Source organism: Ctenopharyngodon idella, chromosome 21 (genome assembly GCF_019924925.1).
Source record: "Ctenopharyngodon idella isolate HZGC_01 chromosome 21, HZGC01, whole genome shotgun sequence".
Taxonomy (NCBI): Eukaryota; Metazoa; Chordata; class Actinopteri; order Cypriniformes; family Xenocyprididae; genus Ctenopharyngodon; species Ctenopharyngodon idella.
Window position 1 is genome coordinate 2977491 of NC_067240.1, and position 17602 is coordinate 2995092.

The following is a 17602-nucleotide window of genomic DNA, read 5'->3' on the forward strand; positions in this document are numbered from 1 at the left end:
GATACTGTACAAAAAAGACACCAATCAGACAGTTGAAACAAGCAACACGCTCCAAAAAAAACTCTTTAGCTCTGCCCACTCCCATGACGCGATCAAGTCGGTCTTTCTACACTCTCAAAATACTGAAATGTTTGTGTGTATATATATGTTAAGTTCACAGTCTTGTAGCTTTGACTTTTTGCCTGATTTTCAAAAACTTTTTTGCTTCAAATCAAAGTTTGTAGTGTTGTGTGTCTGACTGGCCTGGCTCGGGGCTTATAACGCTTTAATAAAAGACTATTTAAAAATCCCTATGGGGAAAATTAATGTAAACAAATATTCCAGTAATTAATGCCTCTGAAAAAGGGGGCGGGAACTGTCGCACTCTATATAGACCTTATGTAGCCCCGCCTCTTTTCATCGCTGCGCTCGTATTCTGTCTTCCGGTTTGTATTTCCACAGCATGAAGGTAAGAATTTATGGATTTACGAATGAAGCGCTCGTTTTAATATCTTCCCAGTCTACTGACATCTGTTATGACATCCGCTTCAAACATTAATGCCCATGATATCACCCGGAAGGAATTTTTTACAATAATGACTGGATAACTGTGTATTTATCCTACTTATTAAACAACTGATTACCAAAAACACATATATGTGCAGAAATATTGATCTAAGCTGTTATCTTACAGATAGATTAGCTTAAAGCATCTGCTAGGAAAAATAGCCCACTACAACACAAAACAATCCATCAAGATGAACACACAATTTAGTTTAGAAATCATTATACAAAAATATTTAAATCACAGAATTCCATAACTAACCATCATGTGTCCTGTGTAAACCCTTTTTTAAGTTAGCTAAAACTAAAACTATAATCAATTTCAGTTGTTGATACAACATATGAAACATTAACTGAAATTAAATAAAATATTAAAAAAATAACTTATTTCAGCTACATTTCTACATCTTATTTTTATTTAACTTGACGTACTAAAATAACTAAAACTGAAATACAAATGAATAAAAACTATAAAAAAAAAAATTACAAAAACAACCAAATGACTGGAAATATAAAATAAAAACTAATTTAAAATATCAATAAAAACTATAAATAGTATATCAACGATACTAAAATAACACTGTTATTGAGTTATGCATCTTTTCTACCATATATTAATGTTTTTTAAACTAGATTTTACTTGACGCATGTAAAATTAGATCAGAATTATACTGTAAAAAGATAAAGTGTAGTACGTACTTGTTATACACCATTATATGGGCTAATGTAACAATTAAAATAACTGTAATTTAATGATGCTAAATTCTAATGCTAAATCTAAAATAACATTTATATATTATATAATATGTTATATTATATAATACAATAACATATTACATGCTGTAATAATATCAGCATTATACTAGTTATCAGCCATAAAAATATTGCAAATATTGCATCTCTAGTATCATTACCATCATCATCAACATACAGGGAAAAAAAATCTTAATACATAGTTTGATGCACCTACTACTATATTTACCATTCTGACATATAAAAAGTTAAATTATCTGGTGCGTTTATCTGCTACAGCTCCAAAACTACATGCAATAAATGTTCAGATTGTTATTGTAATTGAACAGAAACCGCACCCACTCAATGTTTGCAGTCCTTCTGGACACAGAAGAAACCAGTTCTGTGAGTAACACAGCTCTTTACAGCAAAGAGGCACATAAATTTAATCCACATACAGCAGAATAATAGACATTTCAAAAGAACAGCAATCAAGTCGAAACATGTCCAGACATTCTCAAAGGAGATTCATTCATCAGAGAGAGAGAGAGAAACCCACCACAACCCCCCAGTGATGCTTTACGCCCACCGTTCATTCAGGACCATGAACTTACTGTCTGCTGCGTTCACATATGAGCACTTTCTCATTAATATGAATTTACCAATGAATTTCCTCACCTTTCCCAGACTTTTGTAATGACATTGTAGAGAGATTGCATTCATAATAAGCTATATGGAGAAATATGAATTAAGATTGTATTCATTGAATGTGAATTTTTAAGGCCTGGATGGAAAACCCTGATTATTACACTCTAAAAAATGCTGGGTTAAAAACAACCCAAGTTGGGTTGAAAATAGACAAACCCAGCGATTGGGTTAAATGTTTGCCCAACATGCTGGGCAGTTTTATTTAACCCAACTATTGTTTAAAAATTACTGTATGGATGGCTTAAAATGAACCCAAAATATGTTGGAAATTAAAAATCAGACCCATAGAGGCAACAATAATAATCAAAAGTGAACATTTATTAATAAGCAATTTAATAAATGTTTATTGTTTAATTATTATTCATTAAACTTGTTAATTTCCAACATATTTTGGGTTCATTTTAAGCAAGAAATACAGTAATTTTTACACAATAGTTGAGTTAAATAAAACTACCCAGCACATTGGTCAAACATTTAACCCAACCGCTGGGTCCATTTTCAACCCAACTTGGGTTGTTTTTAACCCAGCATTTTTTATAGTGTATAATAATCAGTAAACTACACTGTAAAAAAGAATTGTTGGTTTAACTTAAAAAAGTAAGTAAGTTTCCTGGTTGCCTTAAAATTGAGTTCATTGAAATTAAAAATTTGAGTTAACACAATGAAGGCGATTGGTTTAATCAACAGAAACTCAAAATATTATGTTATCTGAACCAGATTAATTATTGAAGTTGATTTGACAAATAAAAAAAAGTTTTTTACAGCGCAGCAATATTACCGCAAACTGTAACAATTTCACATGCACCATTTTTTTTTATTATAAAGTCAATTTGGACTCATTATTATGTTTTAAAATGACACTAATTTACCAATTTTAGTTGTGCTCTAGTCTAGGGGTAAACCGATTATCGGCACCGATATTAAGCATTTTTATGGTTATCGGTATCAGTCATTTTCAAAACCGATTTGCCGATAAAGTAATTTCATTTTGAAATTTTGGCTTTGATGCAGCCACCTCCGTCGGAAATCATTTGTTGCTTGTTGTTGTTTACTTCTTTAAGTTTTACAAAATGTTTAGAAATGCTGTTGGGTGCTCTTATTATTATTAATATTAATGTTATTATTAACAGTTCTCAGAATTAAATATATGTTTAAAAGCATTTTTTTTTTTTTGTCAGAGCCCTTGTTATTCTTAATTTTGACATTAATTTTCATTTTTACACCAGACATATTATATATATATATATATATCGGTTCTCCGTCTACTTGATCTGTAATAATCGGTATCGGCCCTGAAAAACACATATCGGTCGAATCTACACTATGATACCTGCTCATCTGACTAGACACATTACGGAAAGATTGACTTACAGAAACACGTGAAATTAAATCTTCTACCATGAAAGACACAGAGCTTTCGAGAAAAACAAGAGATCTGATTTCTGACTACAGGACAGTTTGGGGTGTTTTACTCCCAGAGGCTGAAATTCACTTCATATTCTTTACATTTGGGGTCCAAAAGAGCCCAACGCAAACAAAAGTGAGGGGACGCCTTTTAGGTTTAGGTTAAAATGTGTACAATAAACATGTAAAAATGAATTGTTTTCACTCTTAGACCAAACAAAAGTAATGTTTGGGGGACTCGAGTATGTTTGACAAGTGCATAATCAATGGAACAATCACAGTAAATTGTAAACAATCATACGACTGTACTTTTAGTGCACAAATGTCACACAAAATCCGACATTTTGTTTATAATCAGTTCTCATATCAACCTATACTTCACTCAGAACAATTGACAAACCTTCATATGATGCCAATGCTGACCTCGAACATACAATGAAACTTTACCGCAACTACAGCCAAAATTCTCCTTTATTAAGCCTAAGAATCATCGAAGACACTTTACGGGAGTTTAAACACGTGTTCTACCGATAAATCTTTACAAACATGTATATGAGGATGAGTTTCTCTGCTGTTGTGCATCCAAACACAGGTAGAGGAACTCAGGTGTGACACACCTTTAACAACACCGTATACAAGAACACAAACCCCTTAATAGCGTGTTTAAACACTCAAACATGACTTACCGATCTCAGATCGACTTCTGTGAATCCTCTGAGGGTGTTTCGTGTGTTTTATTGCTCCATGTTCGCTCCGTGTCAGTGTGGAAGAGCTGTTCTGTGTGTGTCCTCAATCAAACTGGAAAAACTGGTCGGACGAGGAGAAGCTTTACTCCTACAGACCCATTATACACACACTAGGATGGAGGCTTCCTTTCTTTTCTTTTTTTTTTCTTCCTTTCCTTTTTGAACCAACACACTCCAAGACTGCAACTCATTCCTCAGCGATCACGTGATCGCGCAGGTACGAAAGGTGTGACTCATTTTACATTCAAATTCTGCGGGGAGCTTTTTTCCCTTTTCCTGTTTTTATTTCTGTGTCCTGGTATCGATATTAGAGGGGGGTTTATATAAATAATAGAATAATTTCAATGCCTATATTTTTAAATACAATATAATAATTATTTTAATAATATAATTTCTTATCAGGATTACTCAACTTTGCGTAGGTGTAAAACCTGAATAAATATAAATTTAATGTAAATGGAAAACGAGGCTGTGTTGGTCTACATACACTTATACATATGAAAAATATAATAGTTCTAATCAGTTTTTAAAATGTATTTTCTCAACTTTGGGAGTGTGTAAAAACTTGAATAAATGTAAATATAAATGTAAAATTAGGCTTTTTCGATCTAAATACTCTTGAATTTTAAATACTGGTGAAGTATCGCCCTCTACTGAGAGAAAAGGGTATTTGTTTTAGTCCTGATGGGTTAGCGGTCAGTTATGATGGGTCTAAATAATCTTTACTGTGTATTTTTCAAGTCAGTGGTTATTAATATTTCTCAGGCCTGTCAGGGCTTAGATTAAGCCAGGATTAGGCCTTAGTTCAATTTAAGTAGATAAACATGCCTTAGAAAAAAAAGCTACTGGTGTGCATCTTGAGACAAAACAATGACACTGACATATTTTAAGATATGTCAGTGCAAGTTGTTTTCAGTTAAAACAGCTCAAACATGCATTTTAGTCTGGGACTAGGCTTAAAATTTGTCTGTGAAACCGATGTAGACCGCAGATGAAGCGCAATCATAGACTATCACGTGACACCTGTTACTTTTCTCAACGCTGCTCTGACTGATTCCATCAGGTGTGAGTATAGGATAATAACAATACTTTAACTTATAACATCTTTTTGATATTTTAATAATTTGAGTTAATAGATCTAAACGATTGTACGTTTTAGTGTACACATGTCCGCAATAAGACAAAGAAAACGTCTTGAGGTACTGTGAAGGGTTCTGCTTTCTGAGCCATCGAAACCGCGCGCCCTCTGGAGGACGAAACCGGTCTTATACGAAACATGGATTAGTTAGGGACGATCTAATGTTTTTTTTTTTAACCTCACTTTATCTGATTTTTTTTAACTGAATTTTAATCTTTACGGTATTTAAAGTGTATATAAAATTACAATATAAAAAAAAAAACAATTAGGAGACATTCAAAATTAGATGATTTCTAATATTTTGGACATAAATATGCATGTTTCTGTACTCCTCAATGAAGATTTTGGAGCTTTGCCTAACATTAAATCTCAGGTCTTTAGTTTTTATGATCACATTTGCTGTAGTTTTTGAGTGTATTGCATAAATACTGCAATAACAATATTAAGTAAAGCTTTGGATTGATCGTTCAGGATGGGCAGGAGTCATTAAAAGATTATTATTGATTAACATCTATTTATTCAAGAGAAATGTGAAGTCAACAATTTGAGAAGAAAAAAAAAAAATCACAAAAAGCTAAAGAGATGCATTTTAAAATTGCAAATATGTTTTTCTAATGTTAAAGGGGACCTATTAATGCCCCTTTTAAGATAGTCTCTGGTGTCCCCAGAATGTGTCGGTGAAGTTTAAGCTCAAAATACTCCACAGATAATTTATTATAGCTTGTCAAATGTGCCCCTATTTAGGTGTGAGCAAACCAAAACAAAACAAAAAAAACAAACTATATATATATATATATATAGTATGTGTCCCTTTAAATGCAAATTAGCTGCTGCCCGCTTTCCAGAAGAGGGCGGAGCTTTAACAGCTCGCTCTTCAGTTGCTCAACAACAACAAAGCTGGAGAATCTCACGCAGCCAAAATGAGGATTGTCAGTAACGGTGTTCAGCCTTACATTGTTCAAACCGGAGTCGACACTGATGGAGAGACTCAGGAAGAAGTTACAACTTTTAGAATGAAACTGGACGTTTCTGAACGATTAGTGGATCAATTTGGAAGCTTGTTGTAGTCCTTAAAAAGCGATTTCTGTAAAAGAAAATATCTCCCTTTGCAGATGTTGTTTATGCTCAAACAGCAACATTACACGCTAACTAAAGTTAAAAAAAGTGAAATCATAATCAAGGTCCTTTTTAACAGATCACGTTTTTTTATGACTTAACTTACAGAACTTTATGAATTAAATTATATGGATAGCCTAAATAAAAATGTCTTTTAATGTGTATAACCTGCCTAATCATCTGGGGAAAAAAAAGTATTTTAATAATAATAATAATACTAATAGTAATAGTATTATTATTATCAATCATTTAAGAATAACAATGCTAAAGTTACAGACTGAAATATTTATGTATCATTTCATTTTTCTCCAGGACATAAAAAAGCGCTCTTTAATAAAACTGAACATGAATAATCAACCTCCTTCCATTGTTTTAGATATACAAAAATATTACTGAAGTCATCCAAGAACTGCACTAGCCATGCAACAGAAATGAAAACCAATACATAATAAATGAGACACATGGGTTATGTAGTTTTTTTATTTTATTTTTGTGTTAATACAATAAATATACAAAACTCAAACTACTCAACATGCGACTAAAGGAGCGAGACAGGAGTGCATTTGTACAGTACAATGAAATTCAGGACGACAGGCCACCGTTCCTTTAGTTATACAAAATATACAAACATCCCTCGAGTCTGTTTTAAATAATGTCAGAGTAGTAGTAGTACAACCAGTGATGGGTTTTCTTCAATTCATTTCTCACGTATCAGTGTTTCAACTAAGTTAGCTAACATCACTAATTTAAAAAAGACAGCTTAAAGCCACGATCCATTGCATCACACACAAGAGGTCACGTCAGTATCTGTCGTCTCGCACTCCCAACAGATTCTTGTGTTTTTTTTTTCCGGTTTTAAATGAAAGCATTTCAAAAACAAACAAAAATAGAGGAACATTCAGGTGCCATTTGTTGAAATTTATTTATAAAAGGAAGAACGACTTGCTGTAACTCACACACACTCAGAGAACCATACATGAATGAAAAAAAACATGACACTCAATAAAATTTTAAACAACATAAGGAATAGTGTTGTCAAAAGTACCGATCGCGATACCAAGTCGATCCTGAAATTTTAAAAAATGTGACCGTTTGAGCGCTGTTGTAGAGCTGATTCTTAAACACCTCTGATTGGCCTTTATGTTCACGCGCTCATCAAGTATGTCTGTGATTGGCTACAATGATCAACGCACGAGATCATTTGAATTTGAAAGCGTTTAGAAAGCGGGAGCGTTTGAAAGCAGTAACGGTCCGTTGATAGACGCCTGCTTTCAAATGCTGCCGTGTATATCGGTCCAAGCGCTCATTGATGTCTATTTACAACATGTTTGTGAAGCGTTGATCATTGGAGCCAATCACAGACATATCAGATGAGCGCGTGAACACAATGGCCAATCAGAGGTGTTTACGAATCCACTCAACAGCGCTCAAACCGTCACATTTTTAACATTTCAGATACAAAGTCGATACTTTTGACAACACTAATAAGGAACATATTGAAATAAAAGGAACAGTTCATCTAAGAATCATTTTTGTTGGACTATTCCTTTAAAGCAAAATGTGTCGGACTTCAAACCAAAGCTAATGCAAACTCAATACTGAAAACAGGTGATGAACACACAGTTTGTTCTCACACACACACACACGGAGTGTTGCTGAAAGGTTAAGATCAAGATCAATTTGCATCTTGATACATATCCCATAACTTGGCTGTCTCTTGGCGACAGTAACCAAGGCTACAAGGTTCTCTGCTCCAGTCAATAAAAAAAAAAAAAAAAGAGGAAAATAAACTACACAGACAATGATTCAGAACACGATTAAGGATCCAACCTCAGGACGGCCCAGCACGGCACAGTCTTACACACATCCGCAGGATAAATGCGACATGTCGTTAGCGATATGCGGTTTGGGGGCGTGAAGCAAAGATTTTAACTGTGATTTTAAAAGTGTTTTCCAGTTTAGACTGGGAGAGATGATGATCCACGGCCCGGCAAGCTTCCCATGCATGTGCAGGAACGTATCCTGAGTGGTTCACGCTTTTAAGAATTAGTTTCCATTCCAAAACAACTCTATTAGAGAGACAAAAGAAACCAGAAAGCCTCAGAATCATTCATATGTTTAAAATCAGTCAATACTTATGTCATCATACAGGTTTGTATATATATATTTATATATTTACAGGTGAAGAGACCCTCTGAGTTGCGTGTGGAGCGTTTACGGTCACATCTGATGGGCGTCTTCATGTACTGATGGCTCATTTGCAGGATAGTTGGGTGAATCTCGCTAAGAAAAGGTCATATTATACCCCAGAATCTAAAGAAAAGCAATTTCGGTAATGCGAAGAAATGGATTTAAATGCTTAATTGTCACCAAAATGGAGTTAATTTTCTTACTTTCTTTTGAATTTGAGATTAAACGTGACCTGGACTTGCGTAACTGTGTGAGATCGCTCATCTTACGAGTGTTTGTTTAAGCGGAGATGATCGGTAAGACAGACCTGTGAGGGCATAACCATTCTTTTTTCCTTGGATCCCATAAAAGGACATTTGATGACATCACTTCCTGTTGTTTAACAAGGACAAACACCCAACAGTGATGTGAACATATAAAGTGACTCTTTAGGCTGTTTAACACACACAGGCGCTCCACACACACACTCCAACTAAAGAACAGGTCAGCACACCTGCCGATTGACAGGAGGGGAGGGGCTGTGGGCGGGGTCTCAGTCAGTCACAGGAGTGCATTAAGTCAATGAGAGTGGGTGTGGTCTTGAACAGCCAGTCAGCGCTGACGAATGGCTGTAAGGACATTAGGAGGAATGAGGAGGGCGGGGTCAGAGTAGCATGGATGGACTTGAAGTTCTCTGAACCAATCAGATCTGCTCTTTGAAGGCTCCCCGGGCAGCAGTGGAGGCGGCGTTAGCGGCGGCGGTCTGCACCGTCTTGTTGGCCATGACGCCGGTGGCGAACTCCTGCTGCGCCTTCTCGAAACTGGCGCCAGTGGTTCGGTACAGCGCATGGACCTGCAAATAAACACACACACGTTTGATTCTACTGGAAATAACGTCTATATGTAGGTACTTAAAACAACTAACCTGGCTAAAAATGAAGAGAAATGAAGGACTGAACTGGAAAAACAATTACAACTCCTACAATTTGACAGATTTTCACTTTGGTTATGGTTGTGTTATTTTTATACTATTTATTAACATTTTGAATGACATTTTATTTATATATATTTTTTGTTTTCATGTTATTTTAACATTTTGAATTAGATTTTATAGTTATATTTTTTTTGTATTCATTTTAATTTAACATTTTGAATTAGATTTTATTTTTATATGTTCAGTTTTCATTTTAATTTGCATTTTATTTTAACATTTTGAATTAGCTTTTATTTATTATTTTCAGTTCATTTTAATTTAACATTTTTATTTTTTTTATTTTCAGCTTTTATTTTTATATCTTCATTTATTTTTATTATTTCATTTATTCTTTTATTCATTTTATTTCAATTTAGTTTAAGTTTTAGTGATTTTATATTGATTTAATTTCTATTTAACTTTGAAGTTTTCATTTTAATTTTGCATTTTATTTGAACATTTTGCTTTTATTCATCATTTTCAGTTTTCATTTTGATTTAACATTTTGAATTAGTTTTATTTTTATATTTTCAGCTTTCATTTTTATATCTTCATTTTATTTCAATTTAGTTTAAGTTTGAATGATTTTATATTGGTTTAATTTCTATTTAACTAAGTTTTCATTTTAATTTGCACTTTAATTTAACATTTTTGAATTAGATTTTATTTTTATATGTTCAGTTCTCATTTTAATTTGCATTTTATTTTAACATTTTGAATTAGCTTTTATTTATTATTTTCAGTTCATTTTAATTTAACATTTTGAATTTTTTTTTTCAGCTTTTATTTTTATATCTTCATTTATTTTTATTTCATTTATTCATTTTATTTCAATTTAGTTTAAGTTTTAGTGATTTTATATTGGTTTAATTTCTATTTAACTAAGTTTTCATTTTAATTTGCACTTTAATTTAACATTTTGACTTAGATTTTATTTTTATATGTTTAGTTTTCATTTTAATTAGCATTTTATTTCAACATTTTGAATTAGCTTTTATCATTTTCAGTTTTCATTGTAATTTAACATTTTTAATGTTTTATTTTTATATCTTCATTTTATTTCCATTTAGTTTAAGTTTGGTGATTTTATATTGGTTTTTTAATTTCAATTTAACTTATTTAATTTAATTTTATTTCAGTCTCACTTTTAGTACTTCAACTTATTTTATTTTAGTTTAATTTTTGTGTACATTTAAGTATAAATTTAGTGAACAATAACAACACTGTTATGGTAAATGTCCAAGTAGGTGCATCTGAGGTGAAGCAAATATATTTATATGACATGAGTTTTGTGTTTAAGGTGAATCACCTTTTTAAACATGATGAGAGACATGACAGCCGACGCGGTGAAGAGGGCAGCGATCAGGATCATGATGATGCCGACGGGAATACTCGTGTTCAGCCCGGTCAGCGCAGAGATCCAGCCACTACACACACACACACACACACACATACACACACACACACAGAATCAGTCATTATATCACATAGTCTATGATGAAACAATGTAAAGAAAGTGCAAGTGTCTGTGTCTGAAATTAACATTTTTTTTTTTTTATGGGGGAAATTTTTTTTATTCATAAAAATCAGCATGTCATCCATTTATGTCACACACTTCATCTGAACAAACTAAATGATAAATTATCAAGTGAAGAATTATGACCAAGTATAAATTCTGTAAACGATCCATTTTTAATAATGATTCAGTCACTATGTTTGATTAAACAGCTCTATACGGTCTGTGGTCACAGTAGGTTATGATGTATTCACTGTTAGAAGTTTTAAAATTGTAAATTTTTGGAGTTTAGAAAGCATTTTAAAAATAGACTGGAATCTATTTGCAGTCTAATGTGTTTTCTCACCTGGCTCCCCAGCCTGTAATGCCAATGGCTTGTAGTACATGGACACCAAACTGACAGATATAGACGAAGAAGAACACAAAGAACCTAAAAGAGCTGTCACTCCTTCAGAGAGAGAAAGAGAAAATGGTTACAATCTGAATTCTCCATAAAGGTACAGTGTGTGTGTGTTTTTTTATACCTGAATGCCCCATACAGGGGTCTGTACCAGCAGACAAATGAACAGGGTGTAAACAGCATGAACCAGAGCATAGCCAGCCCAAAATCCACTCCCCTCGACGCATCCACACAGAACCACGACAAACAGCCGAATATATTTGCAAACAGCGTCCCCGTGTGGACTGCAGGAGAATAACAAGAGAGAAGAGACTATGAAGAAACATCACCCATGTGTTATTCTTATGGAGAATAATGTAGGAGAAAAAAACCCCACTATAAAGCTTTTTTACAAAAACTGATTAAAACTGACTAAATTGTTAAAAAAAAAAAATTTCTAAAATACATAGCGACTGTTTAGCAACCTTAAACAATGTTTAAAATAAAACTGAAACGAGAGAGAAAATACAAATTAAATTAAAGGGTTAGTTCACCCAAAAATGAAAATATTGTCATTAATTACTCACCCTCATGCTGTTCCACACCCGTAAGACCTTCACTTGTCTTCTGAACACAAATGAAGATCTTTTTGATGAAATCTGAGCCTTCTGTCCCTCTATAGAAGCCTAAATTCAATCCGTTCATCATATAAAGCAATCGAGTTTCTTCAGAAAATTTGGACTAAACCACTAAATTCATATGGATTAGTTTTGCGATCTCTTTATGAACTTTTTGAAGCATCAAAGTGTCAGTTGCGTAGCAGTCTATGGAAGTACAGAAACCTCTCAGATTTCATCAAAAAGTTCTTCATTTGTGTTCTGAAGATGAACGAAAGTCTTACGGGTGTGGAACGACATGATGGTGAGTAAATAATGACATTATTTTCATTTTTGGGTGAACTAACCCTTTAACCCCCCAATTCATTTATAATTTTTATGAATGTTTTATCCAAGAACCTGTTAATAATTCAAGTGGTCTAAACATTCACCATCTCTGTTATATTAACAGAAACATTTCAAAACCTCTTCAGAGTCACTCAGAAGCCGCTCCATTAATAGTCAAGCTCAAAACCAGACTGTTCAATCATTTATATAATCTAAAGCAGAGCCAGAACGCCACGAACCCATCATTGACAGGGAATCCTCCTGCTGGAATCAACATCAAGGCATTTTCCACCAACACCATGTGTTTTTTTGTTTTTTGTTTTTTAACAACAGGTTAGTGAAAGAAGCAGCATAACCTTCAGAAAATGTTGATTGTAAACCTCAGGAGGTCAAACTAAACATTTATCTAAGCTATTTTATTTTGTATTTCTTTTATATGAGGTTTGCAAATTAAAAAAAAAAAAATGAATGGGATTATTGGTAACCACTTTGTGGGTGTCACAATAAAAAAAGAACATAATTGGGAGCTCAAGTTGCACCCTATTCATGGAAAATGCTTTCAGTCTCAGAGTCAACTGCAGTTTTGGTGTGGAATGTTATACCAGAGAGAGAGAAAATACCTTATGGTTCTTTCACCACATTTACTGCACAAATAACTCTGGTCCCTCTCTGTCTCTGCTCAATTCCCTCCCAAATTCCTACACAACAAGGTCAGGCGAAATTTAAAGTCTAGTCTGATGATACTAGTCACATGATACCTCAAATCACATGATGCATGGCGGCTCCGCCCCTCCCTTGCTTGTCTAATACCATGTGACTGATCGCCTCCAGTATGAAACTCATCAAATAGAAGTCAATGACCAAACATATTCTCTGGGAGACACAAACGGTGCTTAAGTCTATAAAGTTCATTTCATTTTCCCAGAAGTCTTTACACTGTTATTACATATACAAACAACCTTCCCAAACAGACACGGACAAAACTCATCAGCATGTGAGTAAACACTAATGCACACCCTCTGTATGTGTCTTTCTTTGTGTTTTTGTCTTTCTTTGTGTTTTTGTCTTTCTTTCTTCAGTCGAAAAGAAATGAAGGTTTTTGAGGAAAACATTCCAGGATTTTTCTCCATATAGTGGACTTCACTGGGGTTCAACGGGTTGAAGGTCCAAATGTCAGTTTCAGTGCAGCTTCAAAGAGCTCTACACGATCCCAGACGAGGAATAAGGGTCTTATCTAGAGAAATGATCGGTCATTTTCTAAAAAAAAATAAAAATGTATATACTTTTTAACCACAAATGCTCATCTTGCATCACGTTGGAAAGGTCACATGTGACGTAGGCGGAAGTACCGAGCAAGTGTTTACGAAGCGAACGTGCAAAGACTAAGTCAAACAGCCTTTACAAAAAAAAAAAAGTTACAATAATGTCGGATGATTTTGAAGTTGGAGGAGAAAATGAGTTTTCGCCCTACCTGGAATGTTTTCCTCAAAAACCTTAATTTCTGTTCGACTGAAGAAAGAAAGACATGAACATCTTGGATGACATGGGGGTGAGTAAATTATCAGGAAATTTTAATTTTGTGAACTAATCCTTTAAAATCATCTTTTTGTAGCGCTTATTTAAAAAAAATAAATACCACTTAGAATGCTACTCAAGGTTCCTAGTGAATATTTTCCACCTTTTGTCTGACCTATATAATTAAAACAGGCTTTTTTATGTTACTCTACCATTAAGACTCCTACTGTATATGTAAATGGCCTCTGTTGTCCGGCCTTCATAGGCATAATGTTTGGTTTCAGTTTGGCAGCTTTTTTTGGACTGTTGGAATTGGTCGAGGGATACTCACACATCCAGAGATAGTACATGATCTTGACGGTTTTCTGGAACTCCACAGGTATGTCCACCGATATGTCATGATAGAAACACGGACCCACCGGAAACTTCTCTGGAAGAGGCGGCCAGTTGTTTTTCCTGCCTTAAAAACAGGAAGCAAACAGGAAAAAAGAATTAAAAATAGAAAGAAAGAGGTGGATGATGCAACATGAGCACAATGAAAAACGGTGGTTAACTGGGGTACAATTGCAACAGAACGGTAATGTAACTTGTAACTCATGGCAACTTTTATGCAATTTTTGGTTAGAATAAGCCGCAAACTTGTAGTTCGGTTCTCTTGGTTCTTTAGTTCTGAACCAAAAAGAAAAGATAAATTTAGTCCTGGTTAGCTTAGCATTCACACTGCCAGTTTTAAGACCGGATCTAAAGAAAAATCACCAGATATGCTTGAGCATTCTGTCCTTGTTAGTGGTTGCATCGTGTGACATCACGTCATGTTTTTGGTTCGTTTAGATGTCTTTGGTCCGTGCTGCATTAATATTTCAGTCGAACCGCACCAGATTTCGTTTGGAAGTGGATCGAAACCCACCTTTTCAGGGGTCTCAATCTGCTTGTTTGGTGCACACCAGGGTTCAGATGGCAGTGTTTACACTTACTCAAATGAACCGCATTAAAAAAGCAAACGCATCAGAGTTCGTTTTACCCGAACCAAACCTGAACACATCCTCAATCAGATTTTATGCTGAATTGTGAATATATAAATCTAACCTGCCCCATATGTTGTGTAAAAATAACTGTGCTGGCAAAGCTAAATTTGCTGCTCAAGAAACTTTCCTTATTATTATCAGTGTTGAAAACAGATGTGCTGCTTCATATTTTTCTGGAAACTTTTAAGGATTCTTTGAAGAATATAAAGTTCAAAAGAACAGCATTAATTTGAAACAAAAACCTTTTGTAATATTATAAATATCTTTACGGTCACTTTTGATCAAACTTTTTGATCAAGCGGCTCATGAACCAATAACCTCTTCTTACTAGTTAATTTATATCATCAAATAAACATGAATGAACCACATTTTAACCACAGAAAGACATCAGTACACATAATTTTTTTTTAAGTTCAAGTCCACCAACATTGATCTACTAACTCCCCTGACGGACAAAAAGGCGGATTCAGCGTTATACTTGGTTAGATCACCTGTCAATTAAACTCCCGGCGAAGGGTTAATTGGGCGGGTTTTGTTGTGAAAACCTGACAACCCTGGTTACTACATTCTAAAAAGACACTAGGTTGTTTTTTCTACCAAGTTGCTGGGTTGAGCCTGTTGGGTCATTTTTCTCATGGTTGGGTAGTTTTTGTGTAACTCAGCCATTGGGTTAGATGCTGGTCAATCTCACTGACAGTTAAACAATACACCCCTCCCCCACCCGCTCTCAGATGCAACAACCCAGCAGTGGCTTAAGGCCCCGATATACTTCAAGCGAAGTTCTTTTTCATTCTTCGTTTAGAGGTAAAACGAAGTTCGAAATACGTGAGCAGCTATATACTGTAGTCAAACATCTGACGCCGCCCACACTGCTGAGAGTGACAGTTTGATGAATATGTAAATATGTGCAGCAGCGCACTTTACTCTCAATAACAAAATAACACAACAAAATTGATAAACTATTTTTAATAACGCATCTGATCATGGCAACGTGGATATGTTTGTTTGCACGAGCTCTGTAATTCGTCACTCCAGTAAAGTCACCTCATGTTTATATTATAACAATCGTTTATATTCATAAATTCAAGTAGCTTTACCGTATTAAACACGAACATCAGTGTCAGTCTCTCATTTCATCAGAAGTACAACTTCATTTTCTACTATAAAGCAGCTCTCCAGTGTTCATGTTTTCACTCTCGGACGTCTGACTTCTACGGACTAGAGAGGAGAATGAACTGGAAAAGATTTTCCGAGTGAAAGAAGGCGGAGCCTCAGCGCACACCTACCTTGAGTAATGGCCACGGACCAATGGTAGTACAAAGGTGTTTACCAGCCGAAGCAAACTTTTCCAGAGACTTCGCTTTGGCAAGCTGTTTCGAACTTCCAAAATGAACTTCGTTTCGGCCTGATTTTGTTTGAAATTATGTCACATCAGTTCGTTCTTCGATTTCGTTTTAAGTATATTGGGGCCTTTAGTTTACTACAGCAACCCAGCTGATTGGTTACACAGAGCACAGGGTTTTTGCATCCTCGTCAAGAGAGAGCAGATCTCAACGCCACCGAATTGGTGCTTTACTTCAATAAAAAATGTTTGTATACATTTTATTTTGTCTATGAAGTCTTTACAGTGCTGTAAATCAGTTTATTTATTTAATGCAATATACAGAGATGAGATGTCAGTCATCTGAATGTGTCAGTCAGCATATCAGTCATCTCGCATGATGAAAACGTCTTTTTCCTTGAATAAACTGATTTTTATTCGTTATAATATTGAATATTATTAATTTATTTGGATGTTAAAATATGTTCTCAGAACTCTGTACTGGAATATATGTGAAAAACTGAAGAAAACTAATCGAAGCAGAGAGGAAAGAACCTTTTTTGGGTGCAGCCAGTTTTGGACATTGTTTTTGTTCGTTGACGTGAGAAATAAGCGAAATATGTTCAAATTTGTTTTCAAACGTAAGTTATTAAATATTTAACTTTTAAAAAGCAATTATGGTTAATGGAATAAGCTGTATAATTGAGTTGTCATTCTTTTCTGCACTTTTTCACTCACATACACATGTACACATTGTTTTGTGATTTTAATTTTCAACATATTTTGGGTTCATTTTAAGCCAGCAATATAGTGATTTTTAATCAATAGTTGAGTTTAATAAAACAATCCAGCATGTTGGGTCAAATATTTAACCCAACCAGTCAGGTAAAAACAACCTAATGCTGGGTTTGTCCAATTTTGACCCAGCGCTGGGTTGCCAAACAAACCAAATTGGGTTGTTTTTAACCAGCATTTTTTTTTTTTTAGAGTGTAGTATCTGATTTTGCAAATAGTTTGTTTCTGAATATAAACATGTTGACACAATGTAATGTGCTTGCTCTGGACTGGCACTAGATTTGCACGAAGAGATGTGCTTGTTGTTGTCGTTTATCAAGCAGAATGTGACGGTTGGTCAGTGTGGTATTTGGCAGGTTTCTAAGTCAGTAGCTTCCTGTCTGAACAGTTTCTGAGCAGAATTAGCTGTACAGCATGGACCAGGCTTGACGCGAGGCTAAAAACTCACCTCCTGATGCGCTGAGAGACTGCATCTCTCTCTCCCTGCGGTCTAGCTCGGCGGCTTTTCTTTCCAGCTCCTCCTGTCTCCTCAATAACTCCGCCTGGGCTCGTGCCTGATCCTACATGCACACAGACAA

At 34.7% G+C, this 17602-nt stretch overlaps 2 protein-coding genes across 3 annotated transcripts in view; both read right to left on the bottom strand.

Annotated features, from left to right (window-relative positions):
• Window positions 1-4381, bottom strand: part of atp8b1 (ATPase phospholipid transporting 8B1) — a 40947-nt gene extending 36566 nt beyond the window's left edge. Inside the window, exon 1 of the mRNA XM_051878270.1 lies at window positions 4074-4381. The gene's annotated coding sequence lies outside the window, so the exon portion shown is untranslated. The remainder of the gene's footprint in view (window positions 1-4073) is intronic.
• Window positions 4382-6851: 2470 nt separating this feature from the next.
• Window positions 6852-17602, bottom strand: part of scamp1 (secretory carrier membrane protein 1) — a 31127-nt gene continuing 20376 nt past the window's right edge. Inside the window, exons 4-10 of one of the 2 annotated variants that reach the window (XR_007927263.1) lie at window positions 17473-17584; window positions 14215-14343; window positions 11570-11729; window positions 11392-11493; window positions 10839-10956; window positions 8567-9409; window positions 6852-8456 (exon numbers count right to left, since the gene is read on the bottom strand). Coding sequence is in view for 1 of the 2 variants with exons in the window: in XM_051878275.1 (XP_051734235.1) it covers window positions 9260-9409; window positions 10839-10956; window positions 11392-11493; window positions 11570-11729; window positions 14215-14343; window positions 17473-17584 (771 nt within the window). In the remaining variant the exon portion in view is untranslated. Of the gene's footprint in view, window positions 9410-10838; window positions 10957-11391; window positions 11494-11569; window positions 11730-14214; window positions 14344-17472; window positions 17585-17602 lie in introns of both variants that reach the window. The other variant, XM_051878275.1, reaches the window with a different exon arrangement.